The 20,215-nt window shown below is 55.7% G+C and overlaps 6 protein-coding genes across 6 annotated transcripts; 3 read left to right on the top strand and 3 right to left on the bottom strand.

The window, feature by feature from the left end:
* Positions 1 to 396: 396 nt before the first annotated feature.
* On the bottom strand, positions 397 to 4,522 carry BDP81DRAFT_221836 (uncharacterized protein). The gene is made up of 3 exons (XM_060582807.1): positions 3,916 to 4,522; positions 602 to 3,854; positions 397 to 532 (listed from the first exon to the last, which is right to left on the bottom strand). The coding sequence occupies exons 1-3, from the start codon at positions 4,158 to 4,160 to the stop codon at positions 527 to 529; spliced, it is 3,504 nt and encodes a 1,167-aa protein (XP_060445895.1). The 5' UTR covers positions 4,161 to 4,522; the 3' UTR covers positions 397 to 526.
* Positions 4,523 to 7,758: 3,236 nt separating this feature from the next.
* Positions 7,759 to 8,444, top strand: BDP81DRAFT_221824 (uncharacterized protein). The gene has a single exon (XM_060582806.1). It carries the CDS (start codon positions 7,885 to 7,887, stop codon positions 8,335 to 8,337), a length of 453 nt encoding a protein of 150 aa, XP_060445894.1. The 5' UTR covers positions 7,759 to 7,884; the 3' UTR covers positions 8,338 to 8,444.
* A 1,029-nt stretch (positions 8,445 to 9,473) lies between these two features.
* On the top strand, positions 9,474 to 10,246 carry BDP81DRAFT_427134 (uncharacterized protein). The gene has a single exon (XM_060590337.1). The coding sequence runs from the start codon at positions 9,699 to 9,701 to the stop codon at positions 9,918 to 9,920; it is 222 nt and encodes a 73-aa protein (XP_060445893.1). The 5' UTR covers positions 9,474 to 9,698; the 3' UTR covers positions 9,921 to 10,246.
* A 1,937-nt stretch (positions 10,247 to 12,183) lies between these two features.
* Positions 12,184 to 15,569, bottom strand: BDP81DRAFT_427132 (hsp98-like protein). Its single transcript, XM_060590336.1, has one exon. The coding sequence runs from the start codon at positions 15,182 to 15,184 to the stop codon at positions 12,413 to 12,415; it is 2,772 nt and encodes a 923-aa protein (XP_060445892.1). The 5' UTR covers positions 15,185 to 15,569; the 3' UTR covers positions 12,184 to 12,412.
* A 230-nt stretch (positions 15,570 to 15,799) lies between these two features.
* On the top strand, positions 15,800 to 17,204 carry BDP81DRAFT_471390 (transcriptional regulation of mitochondrial recombination-domain-containing protein; the record flags this gene model as incomplete). Its single annotated transcript, XM_060594584.1, has 2 exons — positions 15,800 to 16,103; positions 16,230 to 17,204. The coding sequence occupies exons 1-2, from the start codon at positions 15,900 to 15,902 to the stop codon at positions 17,202 to 17,204; spliced, it is 1,179 nt and encodes a 392-aa protein (XP_060445891.1). The 5' UTR covers positions 15,800 to 15,899.
* Positions 17,205 to 17,707: 503 nt separating this feature from the next.
* Positions 17,708 to 19,768, bottom strand: BDP81DRAFT_460833 (P-loop containing nucleoside triphosphate hydrolase protein; the record flags this gene model as incomplete). The annotated part of the gene is made up of 4 exons (XM_060593696.1): positions 17,708 to 17,848; positions 18,082 to 18,609; positions 19,161 to 19,343; positions 19,697 to 19,768. 4 exons carry the CDS (start codon positions 19,766 to 19,768, stop codon positions 17,708 to 17,710), a joined length of 924 nt encoding a protein of 307 aa, XP_060445890.1.
* Positions 19,769 to 20,215: the final 447 nt, after the last annotated feature.

The raw sequence follows: 20,215 nt of genomic DNA, 5'->3' as shown, positions 1-20,215 counted from the left end.
ACAAATGCGATTTTTTGGGGGGTTTGCGTCTTGACTGCCATGCGAAGGTGGGCTTCAGGACAACATCCGGCTACCCTCTCTCGGTTTTTCTATATACCACGCCACAAGCAAAGTGAGGGTAGCAATAGTAAAGCTTGTAAAAAAAAAAAAAAAAACTTCCCAGTGAAAGAAAAGAAAGAACAGGAAGAGTGAAGTGGCAAATGGGGGGCTTCTGGAGCCCAAAGGTGAAACGAAAATAAAAAACCCTCTTCGTTGCTGCGACCACATTTCCGGAGGGGCAGCTTCATGTTGTTGCCCTGTCTATCATCGAGACATGGCCTCCTCCACATCTGGAGTGGCTTGCGCATTTTCCTGACACGTTGGGCGGCGTGTACCCCCTTGCAAACATTCTTACATGACGATCCAGATCCACCAAACTCCTGTGCCGATCCCATACCAAGCCATCCCTTACCAAGCGAAAAAAGAGTGGCATGAGCCAGTCAGACCCTCTCTGACCAGCAATTCGTCTGTACAAGTGGCGTTTGAATCATCGCTTTTCAACTCGTCAGTCACGTCGCGTTCTGGCTTGGTGAAGAGGGGATGCGAATGGGGGATCGCTTACTCGGCCACGTCTTCCGTTAACTTGCTCCTGCTGCATGTACGCCATGTTCTGCATACCACCCATATTGCCGTAGCCACCATAGCCCGACATGCCCATGTTCATACCAAATCCAGGAGGTGCGTACGGTGCCTGGCCGGGAGGCATCTGAGGCAGCTGAGTCGGCGGCTGAATGGGGCTTCCGTTGGCCAAGTTCTGGCTGCGGTACTGGTCAATAGACGGGCTCGGGCTGCTGTACCCTCCGAAGCCTGCCTGCATCGGTGGGAAGAAGTTGTTGATGGGGGGCGTGGCACGGTTGAGCATGTTCTGCTGGTACTGGAGCTGCTGCAGATTCGCAGGCGTCGGCATGGAAGAGTTGGACTGGTTGTACATCGGGTTCTGAACACCATAGGGAGGGAAGGGAGCCATGCTCGCGTCGGCAGGCTCACTACGTTGACCGCCGAATCCCAACTCGTAGTTGGAAGGGTTGACGGGCTGGCTCAACGTGTTATAGTACTGCTGCTTGCTCATGTGAGAGGCCTGCTGCTGCTGGTGGTTGTTCATGTTGGCCTGGCGGGAGGCCGGTCGCTGCCGCTGCTCATTGTTGTTGTTGCCAGAGTTGCTATTGTTGCCATGGCCGTGATCGCGGCCACCACCACTGTTGCGAGTCGACAGGCCAACCTCGTCCATCAAACGCTTGTAACCTTGGCCAGGCTGGGCCTTGATGCGAACCAACACGTTCTTGACGTTCTCAACCACCTGGCTGCGAATGCTCTCGTCAAAGAACGGCGTGGTGAGAACCTTGAAGATCAAGGTGGCGCCGCAGGCATGGTCGCTCAGGATCGCCTCGAGAATTTGGTCGTTAGGGGTGAAGAACAAAGCCTTGAGAATGGTGTCTCGCGCCTCAGGCTCGGCCTTTTGGTTAATAACCTTGAGCACGGTGAGGTAGGCGACCTTGTGAGTGCACAGATGTACGAGGCAAGGCACAAGCTGGGGTGATAGCACAGTCCTGCGCTGAGGGAAAGTGCAGGTATCCAAGAACCAGGTCAACAGGAGGGCGCCGTTGGCGTTGGTGGCGAGCTGGACGCTGTGCAAAGCGATCGTGGCAGCCAGCATCCGCTGCTGCTCCTTGGTGGAGTGGTGGCTCTCCAAGCAAGCGCGCATAGCTCGGGCACCGTATCGGCCCTGAGAAACCTCCCACATGCGGCTGAGCATAGTCTCGAAGATGAAATCATTGAAAGGAGCACCGAACTTAAGGCAGCCTTGAAGAACGTAGTTGCCGTACTGGTCCAGGAAAAGAGGAATGGTGTAAGGTCTGAGGTGCTCGACGATCAAATTCATTTGATGCGGGGTCTTGCAAACGTCGATAATCTTCTGGGCAGCCCAGGTGCCGTTCTTGTGCACGCCAATTTCCGCCATGTGAGGAGCGATCTCGGCCAGCATGGCGTCCCGAAGGTCGTCGGAGCAGTGCTCAAAGAGCTTCTGTACAACAGTGTTGCCAAGGTAGTCGGACGCCAGCTCAGCAATTTCTGGCAGCATGTCGAGAGCGGTTGTCTCGATCTCAGCCTGAGACAGACTCTGGTTATCGATCCTCTTTCTAATGTCTCTGAGTCTCGGGGCGTCGTGGACCCGCGTGTGGGCCGGTTCCCGGATGGGGGGGATCTCGTCGATGAAGTTGGTGAACGAAATCGATGACTGGAGGCTGCGGAAGATCTTGGCAGCATCCTCCTCGGTGGCCTGGAACTGCTTCACGATGCGCATGATATCGCTCGTCATTTCTGACAGAGGAGGCACAACGGGAGCAGCGTTAGCCGACTGGGCCGACGCGTTTGCGTTCTCGCCGGTAGCACCCGGGGTAGCATTTTGCACATTGTCCTGGTTCTTCGCGAACGGGTCGGGGCTGGGCGAGGGGAAAACGCCATCATGGCCGGGCGTGTTCGAGGCAGAAGGCGGCTTGGCAAAGTTGATGCGAATGGGTCCCGCTCCAGGGAAGATCTCTTTTCCATTCATGCTGGCCTTCGCGGTAATGGCGCTCTCCATCCGCTCGAAGTTCACAAAACCGCAGTTCTTGTGCGTGAGAACACGAGCAGACAGAATGGGACCGTATTGCTTGAACATCTCTGTCAAAGTCGATGTGGTAGTGGAAGTCGGGATGCTACCGAGCCAGAGGGCGCTGGTAGGGCCCTCGAGACCCTGATCCTCAGCGTTGAGCAGTCCCGCGTTGCGGCTGCTTGACCTTCCCAGGTTCATAGCAGCCACAGCTTGCGGGAGGTCGTCAAACTCCTTCTCGTCCGGCAGACGGATCTCTGCGGGAGGGACGGCATTACCCATGCCGTTACCGGACATGTAGGTCCGCATGAGGCGAGAGCCAGGGGTATCGAGGACGCCGGCAGTTCGGGCGCGAGGGCGCGTGGCTTGGTTGGCAAACGCCTGGACGGCCAAATTGTGGTTGTGGATCGCGGCGTTCGTGGCTGCGAGTTGATCCTGAAGATGAGCGACGTACTGACTCTCGAGGGTCATGTCCTCAAACTCATCATCCTCCTCGTCAGCATACTTGTCCTTGTTGTTGACCGAGTACGAGCGGAAACGATTAGCCTTAGTAAAGTCGTTGAAGCTCGGAATGTACGGTGTTGCCAACTGGGCGCGGGGTGGCTGCGGCGTCTCAGCAAGTCCCAAGTAGTCCAGCGTTCTCATATGAACATCGCTTTCTCCACCACCCTCTCTGGAAATCTGGGACTGCGTAGGCGAGCTCGGCCCGTTGGTCGAGCCGATACTTGCAATGCTCGCAAGAGTCATACCCCTATCGCGGCCGGTCCCGGTAGGGTTCCAACTGCTGAAAATGGATGGACCAAAGGGCGAGCTGGTGCCTGGAATCTGGGCGAAAGGGCTCCGCTGAGGCATTGATCCTGCGCGGAGACGGGAGAGCAGAGCAGAGTTGTTGGAAGCCGTGTCAACCGGCTCGAGACCGGGAGAAGGAGATTTAAACGGGCTGTGGGACGGGGTTGGCCGGGATGACTTGGGGGCCATGGCCGGAAGGTTGAGCAGGCCATTGCCTACACCACCGGGCGAAAACCGCGATGGCACGGTTCCAGCACGGGCACGTCTCGCCTGAGGCATAGAATCGGGAGTGGGAAGTTGAGCAAAGTCAGGAAAGCCATCGGTTGGCGACTCGGGGATATTCTCGCGGAGGGGCGTAGAGTTGCCACTGGTCGGCGGACCGCCCCAGGGATTTACCGGCAATCCGGGGACGCCTTCTTGAGCTTGAATCTCGCGGGCTCTGTCGGAGTTGGGTCAGCAAAGAACGGTCAGTCAATCGCAGGGTAGCAGAGTGAACGAACCTCTTGGAGTACAGCCTGCTGGAGCCGGGCATCTCGTGCGATGGAGAGCCAGCCCCTGATCGCGAGGCGCTAGCCATCTTGCTGGAGTGGTTCAAACCGCCTGGCAGGCCGAATGGTGATCTGACAGATGAGCCAGCGGTCGGGTCAATGGGAGATGTGTTGTTGGCGGTTGGTGAAGTGGACCGGTTCTGTGTGGCAGATTGGGGCGGGTAACCAATGGCCAGGTGATCGGATCTAGTTGACATTATCAATTATCTAGGCCAAACCTCATCAGAAATTTCGTGACACTAGAATTTTCCCAAGGGGTTGCTGTCGTTGACAAATTGAGCAATGCTCTCCCGGTCGACGGTTGACAGGCGCGGGGGAGAAATGGACCCAATGAATTGTGGACAGCTTCGAGACCGCAACGTCTCGTATTCCACAGTCGGGGGTTTCGAGGGAGGGTGACGGCACGGTGCTGCGTCAGTTCCCAGCGTCTCTTCCGGACGAGTATTGTGCGGATTGTCCGGAGCTGCTGCTGGTGTCGGACTGTCCAATTTCGGTGGGCAGAGCAACAATGGCAGGCGTAGAGCAGAGGCGCGCGAAAGAAGAATGTAGTGGTCGTTGGGGCCTTTGTGCGGTAAGGAATGTTCGTCGAAGGGTCGAAAGAGTTGAAAGTCGTGTTTGTGCGTGTTTCCAGGTATTACAAGGTACGCCAGGCCAGCCAGTCGGTTGCAAAAGGGCTGCTGGGTGCTCGAGAAAATAAAAGGAGAGTTCGACGTCGGTCGGGGGGAGTGAGGTCAAGGAATGTCGGGGGGGACAAGTGGGCTTTAGACGTGGACGTGGACGAAGACGAAAATCGGGCTCTGGGGGTGATGGAAAGATTTCTCCTGCCAGGCACTCGGGTGGCCGTTTTGTGGTCGCGTAGCTTTTAGCGGTGGGCTTGGGTCAATGTGGGTGCTTGGTGCCGCCGGTTGCTGGTGGTGCTGCGATGCGCGATGCGGATGCGGACTGCGTAGCGTTGCGTCCTTTTGGTCTGGCCAGTCTCTCGGATTCAGATTCCACAGGTCCCAGTGTCTGTCGGTGGTCTCAACACAAGCAACCTAAGACGATCGAAACGTGCGTGTGTGGGTGGGCAAAAACCAGCTCGTTGTCCTTTCCTCCAGATGATCTTTTTGAGCAAGACGGGAAAAGAGAGAGGAAAGAAACAAAAGTTAAACGGTCTCAGTATACAGGCTTCATTAGTATAGGGACGATGAGGCCTGGAGAAAGGGATAGGGGGTTTGGGGGTGTGGTTGAAGATGGGGGAGTGTGGGAGTGGGAGTGGGAGAGGGGGGGGAAAAAAGAAGACGGAGCGGAGGAGAGGTAGGAGGATATGTGAGTTGAGGCTTGGTGGTGAAAGGGACCCTTTGGCGGCTGGCCTTTGATCTGGAGTCTTTTTTGGTGTGTGCGGGTGCAAGCAACGCAACGCAAGCAACGCAAGTGCAGAGCAGATGCAGGACAGGACAGGATTAGGAGACGGGAGTTTAGATGTCTGGCCAGTCAGGACACTTTGTTAGGGGGGTAAGGAGGGACGGCGAGGCAGGGGACGGGTACCTCTGGCTGCTTGCCTCGGAGGAGGTGGTACTTGGACCAAGGCGTCTTCTTTCTCTAACAGACAAGTGACTCGCGGTAGGTACCTCTGAAAGGTACGATGTACACATTTACACAGTTTACCATACTTCGTACCCGACAGGATACATCATACCTACACAGTAAGGTGAGGTGCCTTACTACCTATCCATCTCTCCTCCTCCACTCCCCACTGAACAATACCAGATGCCGCAGCTCTATCGCCGACCCTGACTTCAGACCTCAGGCATGAAGAGGATACATAACATCAGCCAACGTGGAGTGTGAGGTAGATGGGCCAGCAAGGCGAAGCGCAGCAAGGCAAGGTACGGCGTGCCTGATGTAAACCACTGCCCGGCAGGGCCACCGTCGCCGCCATCGTCACTTTACACATTACTAGCACCACACGCATGCCATGCCGAGTGTGTGTGAAAACCTTTGGATCCACGGATAATACCTTGGTAAAAGAAAGGTACGGAGTAAGGTAGGTAAGGTAAGGTAAGGTAGACAGACTGAGGTGGTCCAGGGGATTGGTGGTCAGCATCAGGTTTCCAAGTGGGGAAAGGTACACGGCTTCATGGGGAGAACCTCAGTCACACGTCAGTACTCCGTACTCCGTACCGGCTGCTTTTCCTTGGACCTCACATCTCCCGCCCGCCAGCCGTCACCTTCAGGCTTCTGGCGCTTTCTCCAAACTTAGGGCAGTTTAGACCAGGGCAGACAGCTCAGAGCGAGACAGGGGACTGGCTGACACGATGCAGCGCCCACAACGGGGCCAAGCGGAGGGTTGAGGTCAGTGTGAAACGGCAGTCGATCGGCCTTAGTGTGGTCTTTTAGGGGTGAAGGAGCCCCAGTCTTGTCATGGCCCAAGTTCTAACCCGAGGCACAAGGCACTAAGGTAAGGGAGAGAGTGCCTTACAGACTTGTCTAGGTAGTTGTCACTAGTTGGTATCCAATATCATATTTGCTCCTTGTGCAGATTCCAACGAACAACCAAAAGAGTAACCGTACGAACGGATAAGGTAGCTAACAGTCCATCAAGTTTTGGGGAAGGCATCGGTTCTCGCTTGTCGTCTACTCCTTCCCTTTTTTCTCTTTTCAAGGTATCCATCCGTACCTCATGCCTTCCCCCTTCTCTCCCCGGCCTTGCCCCCCCTCTCCTTCCCTTCCCTTTCCATGTTCCTTACTCCTTCCTCACCCGGGCAGACCTAGGCTAAAGTGGAGACCGGGACATACCAGGGAGGAAGGGACGAGGGGACAACGATTTGACACTCGTAGCGGTCTGCAGTGGAGACCTTCCCTCACCTATCCACACTTGCTCTCCATATTTTTCCAACTTTTGCACCTTCCCATCCCCGTGCCCGTGGAATGTTCGACATGGAATGGAAGGCGGCAAGCAAGCACCATCCATAACCCATTACTTCGTACACCAGCAGGCAAGACCTAAGGCTCTCAAGTGCGCCGCGTCCGCCGTTCCCGTCAGGTCCGTACTTCGTACCCTCCGCTTCGAGACTCAAGTGCCAGGTTGGCAGTTGCAAGTCGAATGCCGAGAGCTTGCACTCCGATGATGCCGCTAGACGACTTGGGGCAAATCTAAACGGCGCAACAACGTTTCAAATAGTCCACGACCACATACAACTAACCACTTCACTGTACCTTCCTTACCTTGCCTTACGGATAGAATCGATGCAGGGATCCTATTACACCACTACACCCAGTCCGCCCCTCGGGTGGTTACGTGGACGGATACACGCTTTCACTCTTCGCGCAATATTGTTGGCATGGACTGCCATCTCAAGCATCGCACAGAACCTAGGCAACTTGGAGGAGCTTCTCGTCGACGCCGTGCCCGGCAGCCTTACGGCCAGGAGAAAAGAGAATCCCGGCTCTTATTCCACGTACCAATATCGTCCCTTCCGAGCTGGACTGAGCACCTCAGCTGCAAGAGATGCGGCCGGCGATGCGATACTACCCATGGAACCGACCTCTCTGCCAGGGACTTCCATCGATACTCACTCCCTCCATCCACAACACGCCCATTCCATCTCCCTGACCGTGTCACCGTACCGTACCCCTTATCCAAAGCAATGGGACCACCGTCAATAGAGCCTTCAGACTGTCACTAGATGTGTCATCCCTCCACGCCCGCCAGGATGCTGACCCTTCCAATGTGCATACTACATGCTGGCGCAAAATCCCCATCCAGCACTCACACAACTTCGCCTCATCTTCCACCCAAGTTGAGTAGCCGACTGGCTCCCCACCGATTTGAGTAGAGGGATCTAGCCTGTCGTCAACTGCAGTTGGGGGCCCAACTGACTTGACAGTCTCGATCCGATTCACAACCGCGAACCACCCGCGCTGCACTGGCAAGGCACCATGCCCACGCTGCACTATCCCCCTCGGAGGAACATGTCCAGCTCCCGATGTTCCCTTGAGGGCTCAGAGTTGCAGTGCGCTGCAGAACCTTGCCGTTCACCAAGCCAGTTGCCCTCTCCAGACGAGCCCAAGTCGTATAGCCGCGACATCTTGGTGTCTAGGCCGGCCGTGTCAGTCCGTCGACTCTTTCGGAAACTGCGGCTTCAACAAGCCTCCAAGACGAGGGATTGCGGGGACAGCGAGAGCCCGTGGCAACTCAATTGCCCGCGCTTTAGTCGCAGGCTGTGTCAATATCGAGTTCGCATCTTGATACTGTCCCGCAAAGAAAAGAGCACTTTATTGCCGAATCACTATGACGAAATTCAATCAACGATGCTCAACCTCGGACGCCATCGCCCAACATCTTCAACCGAGACTTTGCCCGTGATTGGCAATTGCCTGTGCAGCAACTGACAGACTGCTTGACTTGCTGTCGCGGTTAAATTGACACAAGCCACCAATAACCCCGGCTTACGTCTAAGGCGCGCCGTCCATCAAGCCAGTCCAAGCGGCTGTGTCCTCCCAGGTTCGTTCAGGGGTTGCCCTCCGCCATCGCGAACCACAGCTTTGGATACCTTCAATTGAAGTTCATGGCCGTCTACGAATACGACGAAGCACAGAACGTCGATGATTCTCTACCTCGGTTTCCAACCTGCCTTGACGGTTTATCTTGAGCATCAAGTTGACGTACTGTCTGCGTTCAAGACTACAACACCACATCGCGACCTGGCTCAAACACGGCCCCTTCTACACCTTGCCCACGGTACTTTGTCGAATCATCGGTGCAGCAAAAGATACTTTCACTCACCAAATAAAAGGGGGGCCACAAACAGACAGACAGACAGCAAAGCTTGCGACGTGTTACCCAATGGGGCCATTGACATCGACGGCCAAGGCCCAGCTTCATTCACCCAGGGCCGGCCAGGTGCAACACTGCAAAGGCGTGATGGAGATGCTGGTCATTTATGCTCCAGCTCGCCGCCCCCTGGCCCTCCTCCAATGACAACCTCGGACGACGCTTGTCAGAGGATCTGCTGAAAATTCTGAAACATGGCTTTAGTCTTGCTTACCCTTGCAACGCTCGCTACCTACGGACGACCATGCACACGCCCCACGCCACGATCTGCCGCCAACGGCTCCCGTTACAACGCAACCCCCTTCCAATGCATTCACTCGTATTTCGCTGTGGGCTACGGGGCATAGCATAGGTACTCATTGCTGTTGGATGTTCGAATGGCGGCTATCAACACGATTACGGACAGATATCGTGGGCACTTTGACGGTCTCTACGGATATTCGTACAGACCTCAACAGATCTGGTATGCAGTGTCTTAATATGGCCCGGTATTTGTCTCCGGCTCCTGGGCCGGCAGCCGCCCGCAAGCTCGCCCGATTAGGCCAGGAGACGAGCTGATCCTCTGCTTTGGGAAAAGACGCTCCAGACGCGCGACTTGGATGCTGGCAAGGCCTCGTGTCGGAAAAAAGAAAAGAGCAAAAAAAACAACAACTCACAATCTGCGCATGCTGCGCTGCTACGCACTGAATCAACCTTTATCAAACGTTCAAGGGTTGAACGATGGCTTGTCTTCCATCCCAAGACAAATCCTTTGGGGGCCCTTGGCCAAGCTTCCTTCCGTCCTTCCGTCCCGTCCACATCCAGACCTCTTGATTTGGTGAGAGACAGCTGCCATCGCAGCTCTTGACTCGGATCGGTCATCAACCAACATACGAATACCTACCTACACACACCAGCCTCTGCCCCTTTGAGCTGGCCGATGAGAGTGTTCCCGTCCTCCATCTGCATCCATCTGCACCAGCCCGTTTCACTCGCACTTTTCTGTGTTGGCCCCCACCCAGTCCTGTGTCGAGACTTCCCGCCTCTGGTTCGAGTGGACAAGGAGGCCCTTCTTCTCGTTCATGTACGCTCTGTGGCCTCTACTCAGCGAACATCGGATATCGTCCCCCCCCCTCTCTCTCTCGTCCCAGATTCAGGATGAAGTGCCCTACCTACATTACCTATACATGTGCAACACGACACGGACCTTTCCAAGTTTCCAGCCTCAACTTACTCCGCGGCCTCCGCCGAAACTGGCGCCAGAGCCCTCTTCCGCCACGTCCGTTGTGCGAGTGACGCGTTCCGCCGCGCAGCCTCAATGCATTACCGCCTACGGCATGATCGGTCGGCCGTCACTCGCAGCTCGTTGCCCGCACCGCCGTTGCGGCCCTCTTTCTCTTCACGACCACGGGGACCAGTCTCGGCCCCGAGCTCATCCTGGCCCACTGTGCAACGAGACAAAAAGGCGCGGTGGCTTCGGTACTTGGCTGATTAATCCATCAGCTCATGCACCACGGTCCCAGGTTCGGGGAGGGGGCCCGCCACAGTCATGTCCTGGCCCCCGGGCTTGCTTTCGTGAGGCTCAGAGAGGGGAGGGGGGCACAACGGAGGCTAAACTTCCCCGTCGTGGGTCCCCCCTTCTCCGACCAGGGCGATCACCGGGGTCCTCTCGGGTAAAAATAGCATCCTATCTTGGCCCCGACCTCATCCGTCATCCCTCCCCCGCGACTAGTTTCGCAGATCTCGCGAAAAGGCTCCAGTCATGAAGAAAATCCAAGGCCACGAAAACCGTTGTACCGCGTATGCATGGCGTTGAGTGGGCAGAATGGTTCTCCGTCCCAGCCATGAGAAAACTAAACCAAACAAGGGCATGATTTCCATGCGACAATGCGAGGCCTTGGAGCAGGAAGAGGGGCATGCGCTCGCTGATCAGCAGAACAAAAATCGAGTTGATGCGATGAGGGGGGGTTGAAACACTACCCCGAGGTAGGGTGATATATCGACCAGCCCGGAGACCTGGATCATTCCCAGAATATCGGTACGCCCAGATTATCGAAACAACGTTGGCGCTCTGAATAGCTACTTCGCGTGGATATCTACGAGGGCGTGATCATGACCTTGGTAGGTCTTCTTGATATCGAGCAAGCCGTCCCCGACACCCCGCTGGAAATAGCTACGGGTTTTCCTAAGCATGCGTCTGTCACGAACACTGCATGTGAGGTGTGATGGGCAGAACAAACCAGAAGATATCGTGATCGCTTGGCATGCTGGGTACTGCTACACGACGCTCGGCACACATTGCTTCGCCAGCCATGGAGGTAGCCCCCGCCTCATGGGTAAGGTAGGGACTCGCCAACGGTGAAAAGTGTTGTTTCCACGACCTGGAACACCAGGATTTCCCTCGGCATTCTCGTGGGGGAGTGAAGGTCAAGTCTTCAGCTAGTTTGCCAGCATCTCCGCGGTGCAGAATGTATGTTTTTGAGGGGGATATCTCACGATAGAGACCTTTGATGCCTCCGCCTAGCCAAGACTTGTTCAACATGCCTGACTTCCATACCAGGCGCTCTTGCATCAATTATACCCAACTAACGAATGTGTCTTGACTTTCAACGGTGTAGACGTCTTCTTTCCCCTCGTGCCCCGAAAACAGTCTCTCATATCTTGTGGCCATCAATCCCGTATAACAGTCCTACTTACACAAGTAACTTTCACTGAGTAAAGCTTGAATATCTAAGACATCTATTTCTAAACTTACTTTCCAATATCCACGTCTCCGTCATCCTTCACTCCTTTCACGTCACAAGGCATTCCTCGGATTCGGGGAAACATTGAATTATCTTAATACACGAGCATCAGAACACTAAAAACAACGTTACCACAAATACCAGACATAATACTTTGGCAAACAAAAGTTGACACCGGTAGGCTACATCTCTCGGTTCTTATACTAGTTCTCAAAACTCATAGCCTACTCGTTGTCGAGTAAGGCTGTATGTTGGTGAGCGTATACATCAAATTCTGGACCAAGAGAACGTTTCAACCACCCCAGCCCAGTTTGTCCTGATCGTCCGTGACAAAGAGGAGGCAGCTTGCTGTTGCGGGTTCTACGAATGGAACTCGGACGGGCGCTATGAGGACTCATCTTTCTTCTTTTCTCGTTGGAGTATTGTGTTTGTCCAGATCAATATATGTAACATGTCCCTTTGAACTTTTCCGGTTCTATAGACCACTTGCAGACCAGTCTCCCATCTCTTCCGACAATAACCTCTCCCTGGATGTTGTGTGTTGACGCGAGTATCTTCAAACTCAACTGATCTTAAATTTGAAGGCAAAGCCCATCTATACTGCATCCTAAATCGGTTTCCCGCCGTCCATCACTTTGTTCACATCACTAAATATCCTCACTCTCTGGGCATACTCGATTGTTTTCATACGTTTTGTTCATTGAACCTTTATAGTTCTATAACCTATTTACAACTCATGTAAAAAAGAAGAATCCTACAATGCTTGAACCATTTTAATCCCTAAACGCCTGATGCTCTCTCTCTAGAGTTTCTATCTCTACACTGAAAAACACCCCAATCAGTCCTAACAATCATGCTTTCGTGAATCATCTCCTTCGTCTTTGAATTTCATTCTGTTGTCTTATTCGCTTCAGTCGTAAATATCCTCATCCATCTCATCGGCAACAAGCTCGTCAGCGGCATCCTCCTCATCCATGTCCTCGTCGTCAGTGTCGAGCTCGCTGTCCTGGTGGTTAGGCAGCACCACCATCTTGCCATTGATAAGCTCGACGCGGGCGTTCTCTCCATCGCGGATGTTGCCGCGGAGGATGAGAATGGCCAGTTTGTTGAGAACCTCCTTCTCAATCAAACGGGACAGAGGACGAGCACCGTAGGCGGGCGAGTAGCCTGCGTTGCCGAGGTAATCCTTGGCCTCCTCCGAGACGTCAATGTAGACCTTGCGGCCGTTGCCCTCCAGCCGCTTCTGGATCTCCTGCAAGCGGATATCGACAATCTTGCGGATCTCGCGGCGGGTGAGGCGGTTGAAGATGACGGTCGAGTTGATACGATTGAGGAACTCGGGCAAGAACCAGTTGCGGAGGGCGTTCATGACGAGCTCGCGGGTGGTGGCATCGACCTTGCCCTCGCGATTGGTGGACTTTGTGAGGTACTCGGCGCCCAAGTTGGAGGTCATGACGACAATGCAGTTCTTGGCGTCAATGACACGGCCTTGGCCGTCGGTGATGCGGCCGTCGTCCATGAGCTGGAGGAGGACGGTCAAGACCTCCTTGGCGGCCTTCTCAACCTCGTCGAAGAGGAGGATAGAGAAGGGCTTGCGGCGGAGAGCTTCGGTGAGCTGGCCGCCGGCGTCGTGTCCGACGTATCCTGGGGGAGCACCAATCATTCTGCTGAGGGCATGGCGCTCCTGGTACTCGGACATATCGAAGCGGATCATGGCCTTGGAGTCGTCGAAGAGAAACTCGGCGAGCGCCTTGGTGAGGAGCGTCTTACCTGTACCGGACGGACCGCAGAACAGGAAGCTGGGTGGCTGGTTGGGGTTGCTGAGACCAGACCGCTGCAGGCGGATGGCGTTGGCGACGGCCTGGACAGCCTCCTTTTGACCAACGACAATCTTGCCGAGCTGCTTCTCCATGAGGACAAGCTTCTCCTTCTCGCTAGTCTTAAGGCGGGTGACGGGAATGCCGGTCCAGCGGGCCACAATCTCGTTGATGTGATCGGCGGTGACAACATCAGTGACCATGGCGCCGTGGTCCTGGCCTGATGCGTTGAGGGCAGCGTCGGCAGCGGCCTTCTTGGCCTCGAGCTCCTTGATGACGGCACGCTGCTCGGGGATGGCGCCGTACTGGAGGTCGGCTGCCTTGGCGTGGTTGCCTGCGTTGGCGGCATCCTCAAGACGCTTCTCGAGCTCGTCGAGCTTCGTCTTGGCCAAGTGAATCTCTTCACCTCTCTTGATCTCGCTGAGGTACTTTTGGCGCAGAGGCTCCAACTCCTCCTCGACGTTCTTAGCGTCCTTTCTCGCCTGGACCAGACGAGTCTGGGACGCCTCATCCTTCTCCTTCTCCAGAGCAGCAATCTCAATCATGATTTGACGGAGTTTACGCTCGAGAGAGTCAATGATTTCGGGTTGCGACTCCCTGGCGACGCGAACTGCAGCAGCGGCCTCGTCGACCAGGTCGATGGCGGAATCGGGAAGTCTTCTCGACGTGAGGTAGCGGCCGGCGAGGTTGGCAGACGCTACCAGGGCGTTATCGAGAATGGTGACGCGGTGGTGTCTGTCGTAACGCTCCTTGAGACCACGGAGGATGGAAATGGTCTCGGCGATGGAAGGCTCCTTGACGATAACCTGTTGGAAACGACGCTCGAAAGCGGCGTCCTTCTCGACGTACTTGCGGTACTCGGCAAGGGTCGTCGCACCGATACAGTGCAGCCCACCACGGGCAAGCATGGGCTTCAGCAAGTTGGCGGCGTCCATGCCACCCTCACCAGAGGAGCCAGCGCCCATGAGCAAGTGGATTTCGTCGACGAAGAGGACAATCATCTCCTTGGACTCCGAAATCTCCTTCAGGACGCCCTTCATTCTCTCCTCGAACTCTCCGCGGTACTTGCTTCCGGCCACCAAGGCGCCAACGTCGAGCGACAGCAGCTTGCAGGCCTTGAGGTTGTCGGGCACATCACGATTAACGATTCTCTGGGCAAGACCCTCGACGACGGTAGTCTTACCGACACCGGGCTCACCGATGAGGACCGGGTTGTTCTTCGTGCGGCGGGACAAGATGCGCACGACTCTGCGAATCTCCTCCTCACGGCCAATGACCGGGTCTTGTTGCTTCTCGCGGGCCAGGGCCGTCATATCAATGGTAAATTTGGCGAGGTTCTCGTGCTCCTCCTCGGTATCGGCGTTCTTGCTGTCCACCCGCTTCGTGCCGCGAATCTGGGTGACGGCATCGTGCACCAGCTTGGCCTTGGGGATGTTGGAGTCCCGCAGGCAGGCTTGTATCGTGTGGTCCTCGGCGAGGGCCTGGATGAGGTGGTCGACGGCGATGAAGGAGTCCTTTTGCGTCTTTTGCAGCTCTTGTGCCTTGCGGAGGACGGCGTGGAATGTGGGTGCGACGGAGACCTGGTCCGGCGGCGGGTCTTGGCTCGGCAGGCGGACGAGCGTCTTCTTGAGCGCCCTGTCAAAGAGTTGCGGGTCGCCGTGGGCGCGCTCAATGACTTGTCGGAACATGGAGGACGTCTGCGGCGGACCGTTTTGTTGATCCTTTGACAGGTCTGCTGGGGGGTCGAGGAGGGAGACGGCGAGGTGGACGGGGAGCAGTTGGGAGTGGGCGTACTGCTCCGCGAGGGCCATGGCATCCTGCACGGCCTTCTCGCCTCTGTCGGTGAATTCCATTCGTGAATTCATGTTGGTGGTGTAGATGTGGTAGCGATTGTGTGTGGTTGTGTGGTTTTGTTTCGTAAAAGGTGAGGTAGGTAATCAAGAGTGGTTGTTTGTGAGTGGTTGTTGGGGGAAGCTCAGAATGGCTTCAAGTTGAAGAGTCTATCATTCAACGTTGGGTATCTCAATATGTGCAAGAATTAGCTTGGTGACTTGAGCAGAAGGACCAGTCGAAGACTCGATTGCAGTGTTGAATTTATGCTTGCAGAATGAGGTTCATCCAGACTGTAAACCGGGAAGTGGGCCAAGGGGATGGACTGATCCAGCATGAGCTGGCAAGGCCGGGAAGTCGTAGGGCAGCGACCAGAACCTGGTGGAAGTCGCGCGACGTCACTAGAATCTGAGCACCGGCCGAGCCCAAACCGCGGGGTTCACAACTTGGGCGCACGGACCCGCCGTCAGTCTTCTATCGTCTTATCAAAGTTATCGATAACGTAGCCAGGGAACGTTTTGTCCGATATGGCTGGTACACATCAGAATCATGTGACCTTGGAAGTCAAGCCACAAATCAGCCACACCACCGGCGCGGGCCTGGGGGACAGGTTCCAGAGCTTCGGGAAATTTTGTCAAGCTTGCCCGTCCCGAGAAGTTTAGGGGGATTGCCGACGAAGACGACGACGACGACGAACGAACGAACGATACGCCCCATCGACCGACCGATCGGCCGCCAGCTACAGCAACGATGAACTCGGTCCCGGTATTTCGCTTCTCAAAACTGTCCTTTGGCGTCGCCCGGACGAGCATACGGCATGGCCACACGCGATCGCGACGCAGGACGCCCCAGCATGAGCTCACCAACTTTGAGCCGGGCCACGGCGAGCAGATTTGGGTCTGGAGCCACCTGACCTCGAACCAGGTCATCTACTCGCACACGAAGCAGCTCGAGGTACGTTTCTTTGGAAGGAAGGGCCTTGTTGCATGTCAATTGGCACATCAATGGGCAGATTCAATCACCTGCCTTGGACTATGGAAGACGAAAGCCCAGCTAACATCACCACCTCACCTCCTGTAGTCCCACCGCGCCCTCAAACAACTCCCTTTCAACGGCAAAAAGTCCAAACCCGCAAAACTCCGCCGCGACTACTGGGAACCAATGGCCCTCATCCAGCTCCCCGCCGGCGCCGGCGCAGCAGGCCAGTCCGTCTTCCAAAAGCTCCGCGAGTTCCGCCGCATGCACGAGCTCGCCTGGGAAGACGACCTCCTCTACAGGGAGCACCGCACCGAGCTCCTCAAGCCAAAGCCCATCAAGCCGTGGGGCGTCAAGCAAAAGAAGAACGATGCTGCCGCCGTAGACGACGTGAAATACTCCGTCGCGGGTGAGGAAGACAAAGACGCCGCTTCCGCCCCTGCTGACGGTGCGAAGACCACTACTACCCCCGAGGACCTCGTCAGCGTCCGCAAAATCGTCCGCAACCGCCACGAGCGCTCCCTAGCCCTCAACGACCAGCGCGCAAACTCCATCGCCGACATGGCCGCCGTCCTCGCCGGCTTCGGCCGCGGCAACCGCCTCGTCGTCAGCGCGGGCGAGAAGAAGGCCGTGCTCGAGGACGGCGAGGCCCTGACGGGCCGCAAGTGGTCCAAGGCGCCGCCGGCCAAGACACAACTCGTCGCCGCTGGCCAGTCGTCGTCTGGTGAAGAGGAGGTACAGGGCGGCGCCGGCACCACCAAGGCGCCGGCCGTCGATCAGCTTCTGCCGGCGACGATATACTGGGCCAACGAGGACGACCGCAACTTTGCGCAGGAGTGGACCGGTAACGTCACGCACGACTTGTTCCAGGGCGCCAAGGCGCTCTTGGAGGCGAACCAGTTTGACCCGGAGGAGGCTGTCGTTGTGGAGGAGCCCAAGGCGGTTGAGGAGCCTGAGCAGCAAGCTGGGGACGATACCAACTTCAGTATCAAGGAGCCTGCGTCGGAGGAGAACAAGGAGGGCAAGGAGGGCAAGGACGGTGAGGACACCAAGGACACCAAGGCTGACACCAAGGCATAAACCATGAACGTCTTGCGGAGAGGGGGCCAGGGGTAGGGAGCAAGCATCCTGTTGTGTAAGATTTTTGTCCGGGGCCTTGTCACAATACGGACGGAAAATGTGTACATCAAGAAAAATGGACGTGGAGTATTGTGCGATGGCACATTTTTTTTGTTCACAGGAAGAAAAGACGTTGCCAGCCATAGACGCACCCCTGTTAGAAGTAGCTAGTTATTGGCATTGCCATGTAGACTATTGTATCAATACGGTTACATTGAACCCATGATGTACCGATTTCAAGGTCCCTGATAGAAAACCCCCTCAATTTCCCTATATCCCTATATCGAACTGTTTCGTTCAAAAAAGAAACCCGATTTCCCGTTTTTATAGTAAAAACATGCATGTATATAAACCCCCCCCTTATTGGTAAGTGGGCGTTTCTTGGTCATCAACTTCGTTAAAGGTGTACGTTGTGTATCCGTACGTTGTATGCCCGTACGTGTGTATCCGTACACGGAAGGGCATTAGATCTGAATGGCAAATTTCTTGAGGTACTCGTAATCCTTGACGTTGGCGTCGACGCACTCGCGAATCTCCTTGAGACCCTTCTCGCCGTACTTCTTGAGCCATTCAGCCTCTTCGGACTCACGGGTGATAACCTTTTTCTCGCGGGGAATTAGCATGCTGCGAAATATACCCCACACTAGTACTAGTGTGTTCGTCCGCCACGCCAAAAGGCAAAAAGATATCCAGCGAGTTCAAGAAGTGTTTTCAAAAGCGCCCAAACAACAGGCAGGTCCTTTTTAGATCCAATCTCTTTCTGGGGAAATTTTCATTTTTGGGAGGGGTACAAAACAACAAAAAGCACCAGCTGAGAGGGGGGCTAGGGGCGACTTACATGCTTCTTGTCGCGCGGCTTGAGCGACGTGCTGCCAATGGCATCATCGTGCCAGCCGTTCCACTTTGCGAATTTTTCCTGGGCAACCTTGGTGTCCTCGTCGGTCCAGTTGAGCATGTTATCGGAGAAGTCGAGACCAACATGGGCGCAGTAGGCGCGGATGACGGCCTCGGGGTCGTCGAGCATGTCATCGGCGTCAACGACCAACAAGTCCTTTTCGTCGACGACGCGCTCGCTGATGAGGTAGTCAAAGAGGCGGCGAAGCTCCTCGTAGCCGGCCTCGGACGGGTTGAAGTTTGTCCAGCCAGTCACCGCATCCAGGGGCGGCTGGGTGCAGCGGTAGTACGAGGGGATGGAGCGGCGCGGGTGGCGGATAAGGAACGTCCACTGGAACTTGCGGAGGATGCTCAGAGGGAGGACGGTGGGGTTGCTGGGCTCGGTTGCGTTGCCGGCGGACGGAGCGATGGAGGCGGTTTGCTGGTTGGGCGGCAGGATGTAGTAGGCCATGTCCTTGATGAAGGCGCGCTTCTGTGGTTGGGTGTTAGTTATCTGGGTAATCGGATTATAGCATCATCATGGTCTGTGGTGGTGGTGTTGAGCAATAGGCCTAATGCGACGTCGGTCGCGACTCTAAGAGCTCCGCAAGGGTACCGGGGAACGCTGAGCGGCGATGCGCGACATTGCGGCAGCGGCAGCGGCAGCGGCAGCGGCAGCGGCAGCGTTGCAGAGCTTCCCCGGGTGCACGCCAGGACCCCCAGCCATCAAACGCCGCTTCAATCGAAATCAATCCAGAGTTTCGAGAAGCTCTGTTTGAAGGTTCGAAGAGCACCTCCGACCGAAAATTGAATCATTTTCGGACGTGGAATGGCAAGTTTGGAAATAACGGTGGTTTTGACTGGGGGTTCGCAGAAGCTATGCAACTCAATTGCCAGGGGTTGGGGGAGTAGCGTAATCGTAGGGGGGGGCTTTGATGGGCGGAATAGTGTGGAGGGGTGTGCGGGTGAGATTGCGATCGGAAAGACAACGACCTCATAATGAGGGGCAGAGATGTCTTTGGGAGGGGAAAGGGAAAAACATACATCTTTGCCGGCCTCCTCAATTTGCCTCAGGACATCGGCATACGTTGTCTCGGCGAAGCCAGACTTCTCTCTGCCCTCGGCGTCGTTTTCAAATCGCTCACCAGTCCGCTCAGGGCCGTAGTAGAACGCATCGCCAAAAGGCTCATGTACACACGCCAGCTTGTCCCGGCGGCTCATAAACACCTAGAACGATGGGAAATTGCCATGTTAGCTACTCCTGCTTTTCTTCACATGCGCTCGCTGTACAGGAGTACCCCAGCAGCGAGCTGATGGTGGTTTCGTTGCACAAGCAATAACGAACCCGTGGCAATGTTGCTCAACACCACAGGTTCCTCCCCTCTCTCTCTTCCCGCCAGGTCCTCTCTCTCTTCCCCCAAAAGGAACGATTCAGGCACCCTGAACCTTGTTCGTTTTTGGGGTCCGGCGGGATTGCGTGCTCGCTCGTGTCCCAGACACTAGGGACGCCAGGAGGGAGGGGACAGAACGAGCAGTGCCAAAAACAAGCCAACAGGCGTTATGGGATTGGGAAATCTCACTCTCTCAAAGGCTGTAGAGCAGGCCCTGGGGTGGGTCGCGCAGAAGATTGGCTTCGAAGGCGTGATAGCCATGATGAAGCACCTCAGCAGCAAAGATGGGGAATTCTCCTATGGGATTTGCTGGAATTGGAACACCGCCACGGGGAAGACGGATGATAGAATCCGGCAAGGGGTGAACGGGTAACGGGTAAAGGCAAGGAAGCAAGTTGCAGAGCTTCTTGGGGACTTAATTGGCACCGGTTGTGAGAAGCTCTTGTCGCGTAGGCTAAACAACAAAAATGTGGTATGTAGGGGATCGGGAATGTCGAAATAACAAGGTATCGATGGCGGAATCGAAGAGGGACGAGGAGGGAGAGGGAGAGGGAGAAGCTGGTTATAAATCGTTTGGTCCTTCCTCCCCCCCTTCATGGTTTAGCTTTCCCAGAAGCTCTGCAACTCCCGCCTTCTACGGTCCAGTCCACGGCAACGGCAACCGCTCCTCACTCGTTCCCTCGCGCCGCTGCCGTTCCTTTGGCCATT

This window comes from Colletotrichum phormii (genome assembly GCF_030913505.1).
Source record: "Colletotrichum phormii strain CBS 102054 chromosome Unknown BDP81scaffold_9, whole genome shotgun sequence".
Taxonomy (NCBI): domain Eukaryota; kingdom Fungi; phylum Ascomycota; class Sordariomycetes; order Glomerellales; family Glomerellaceae; genus Colletotrichum; species Colletotrichum phormii.
This window is presented reverse-complemented; position numbering and strand designations above follow the sequence as displayed.

Bases quoted from the DNA above. Each gene is read 5' to 3' on its own strand.
- BDP81DRAFT_427132 (XM_060590336.1), bottom strand. From the start codon at position 15,184: ATGAATTCACGAATGGAATTCACCGACAGAGGCGAGAAGGCCGTGCAG.
- BDP81DRAFT_221824 (XM_060582806.1), top strand. From the start codon at position 7,885: ATGCCCACGCTGCACTATCCCCCTCGGAGGAACATGTCCAGCTCCCGA.
- BDP81DRAFT_427134 (XM_060590337.1), top strand. From the start codon at position 9,699: ATGAGAGTGTTCCCGTCCTCCATCTGCATCCATCTGCACCAGCCCGTT.
- BDP81DRAFT_221836 (XM_060582807.1), bottom strand. From the start codon at position 4,160: ATGTCAACTAGATCCGATCACCTGGCCATTGGTTACCCGCCCCAATCT. The intron at 3,855-3,915 runs GTTCGTTCACTC...CAACTCCGACAG, and splicing joins AGCAGGCTGTACTCCAAGAG to AGCCCGCGAGATTCAAGCTC.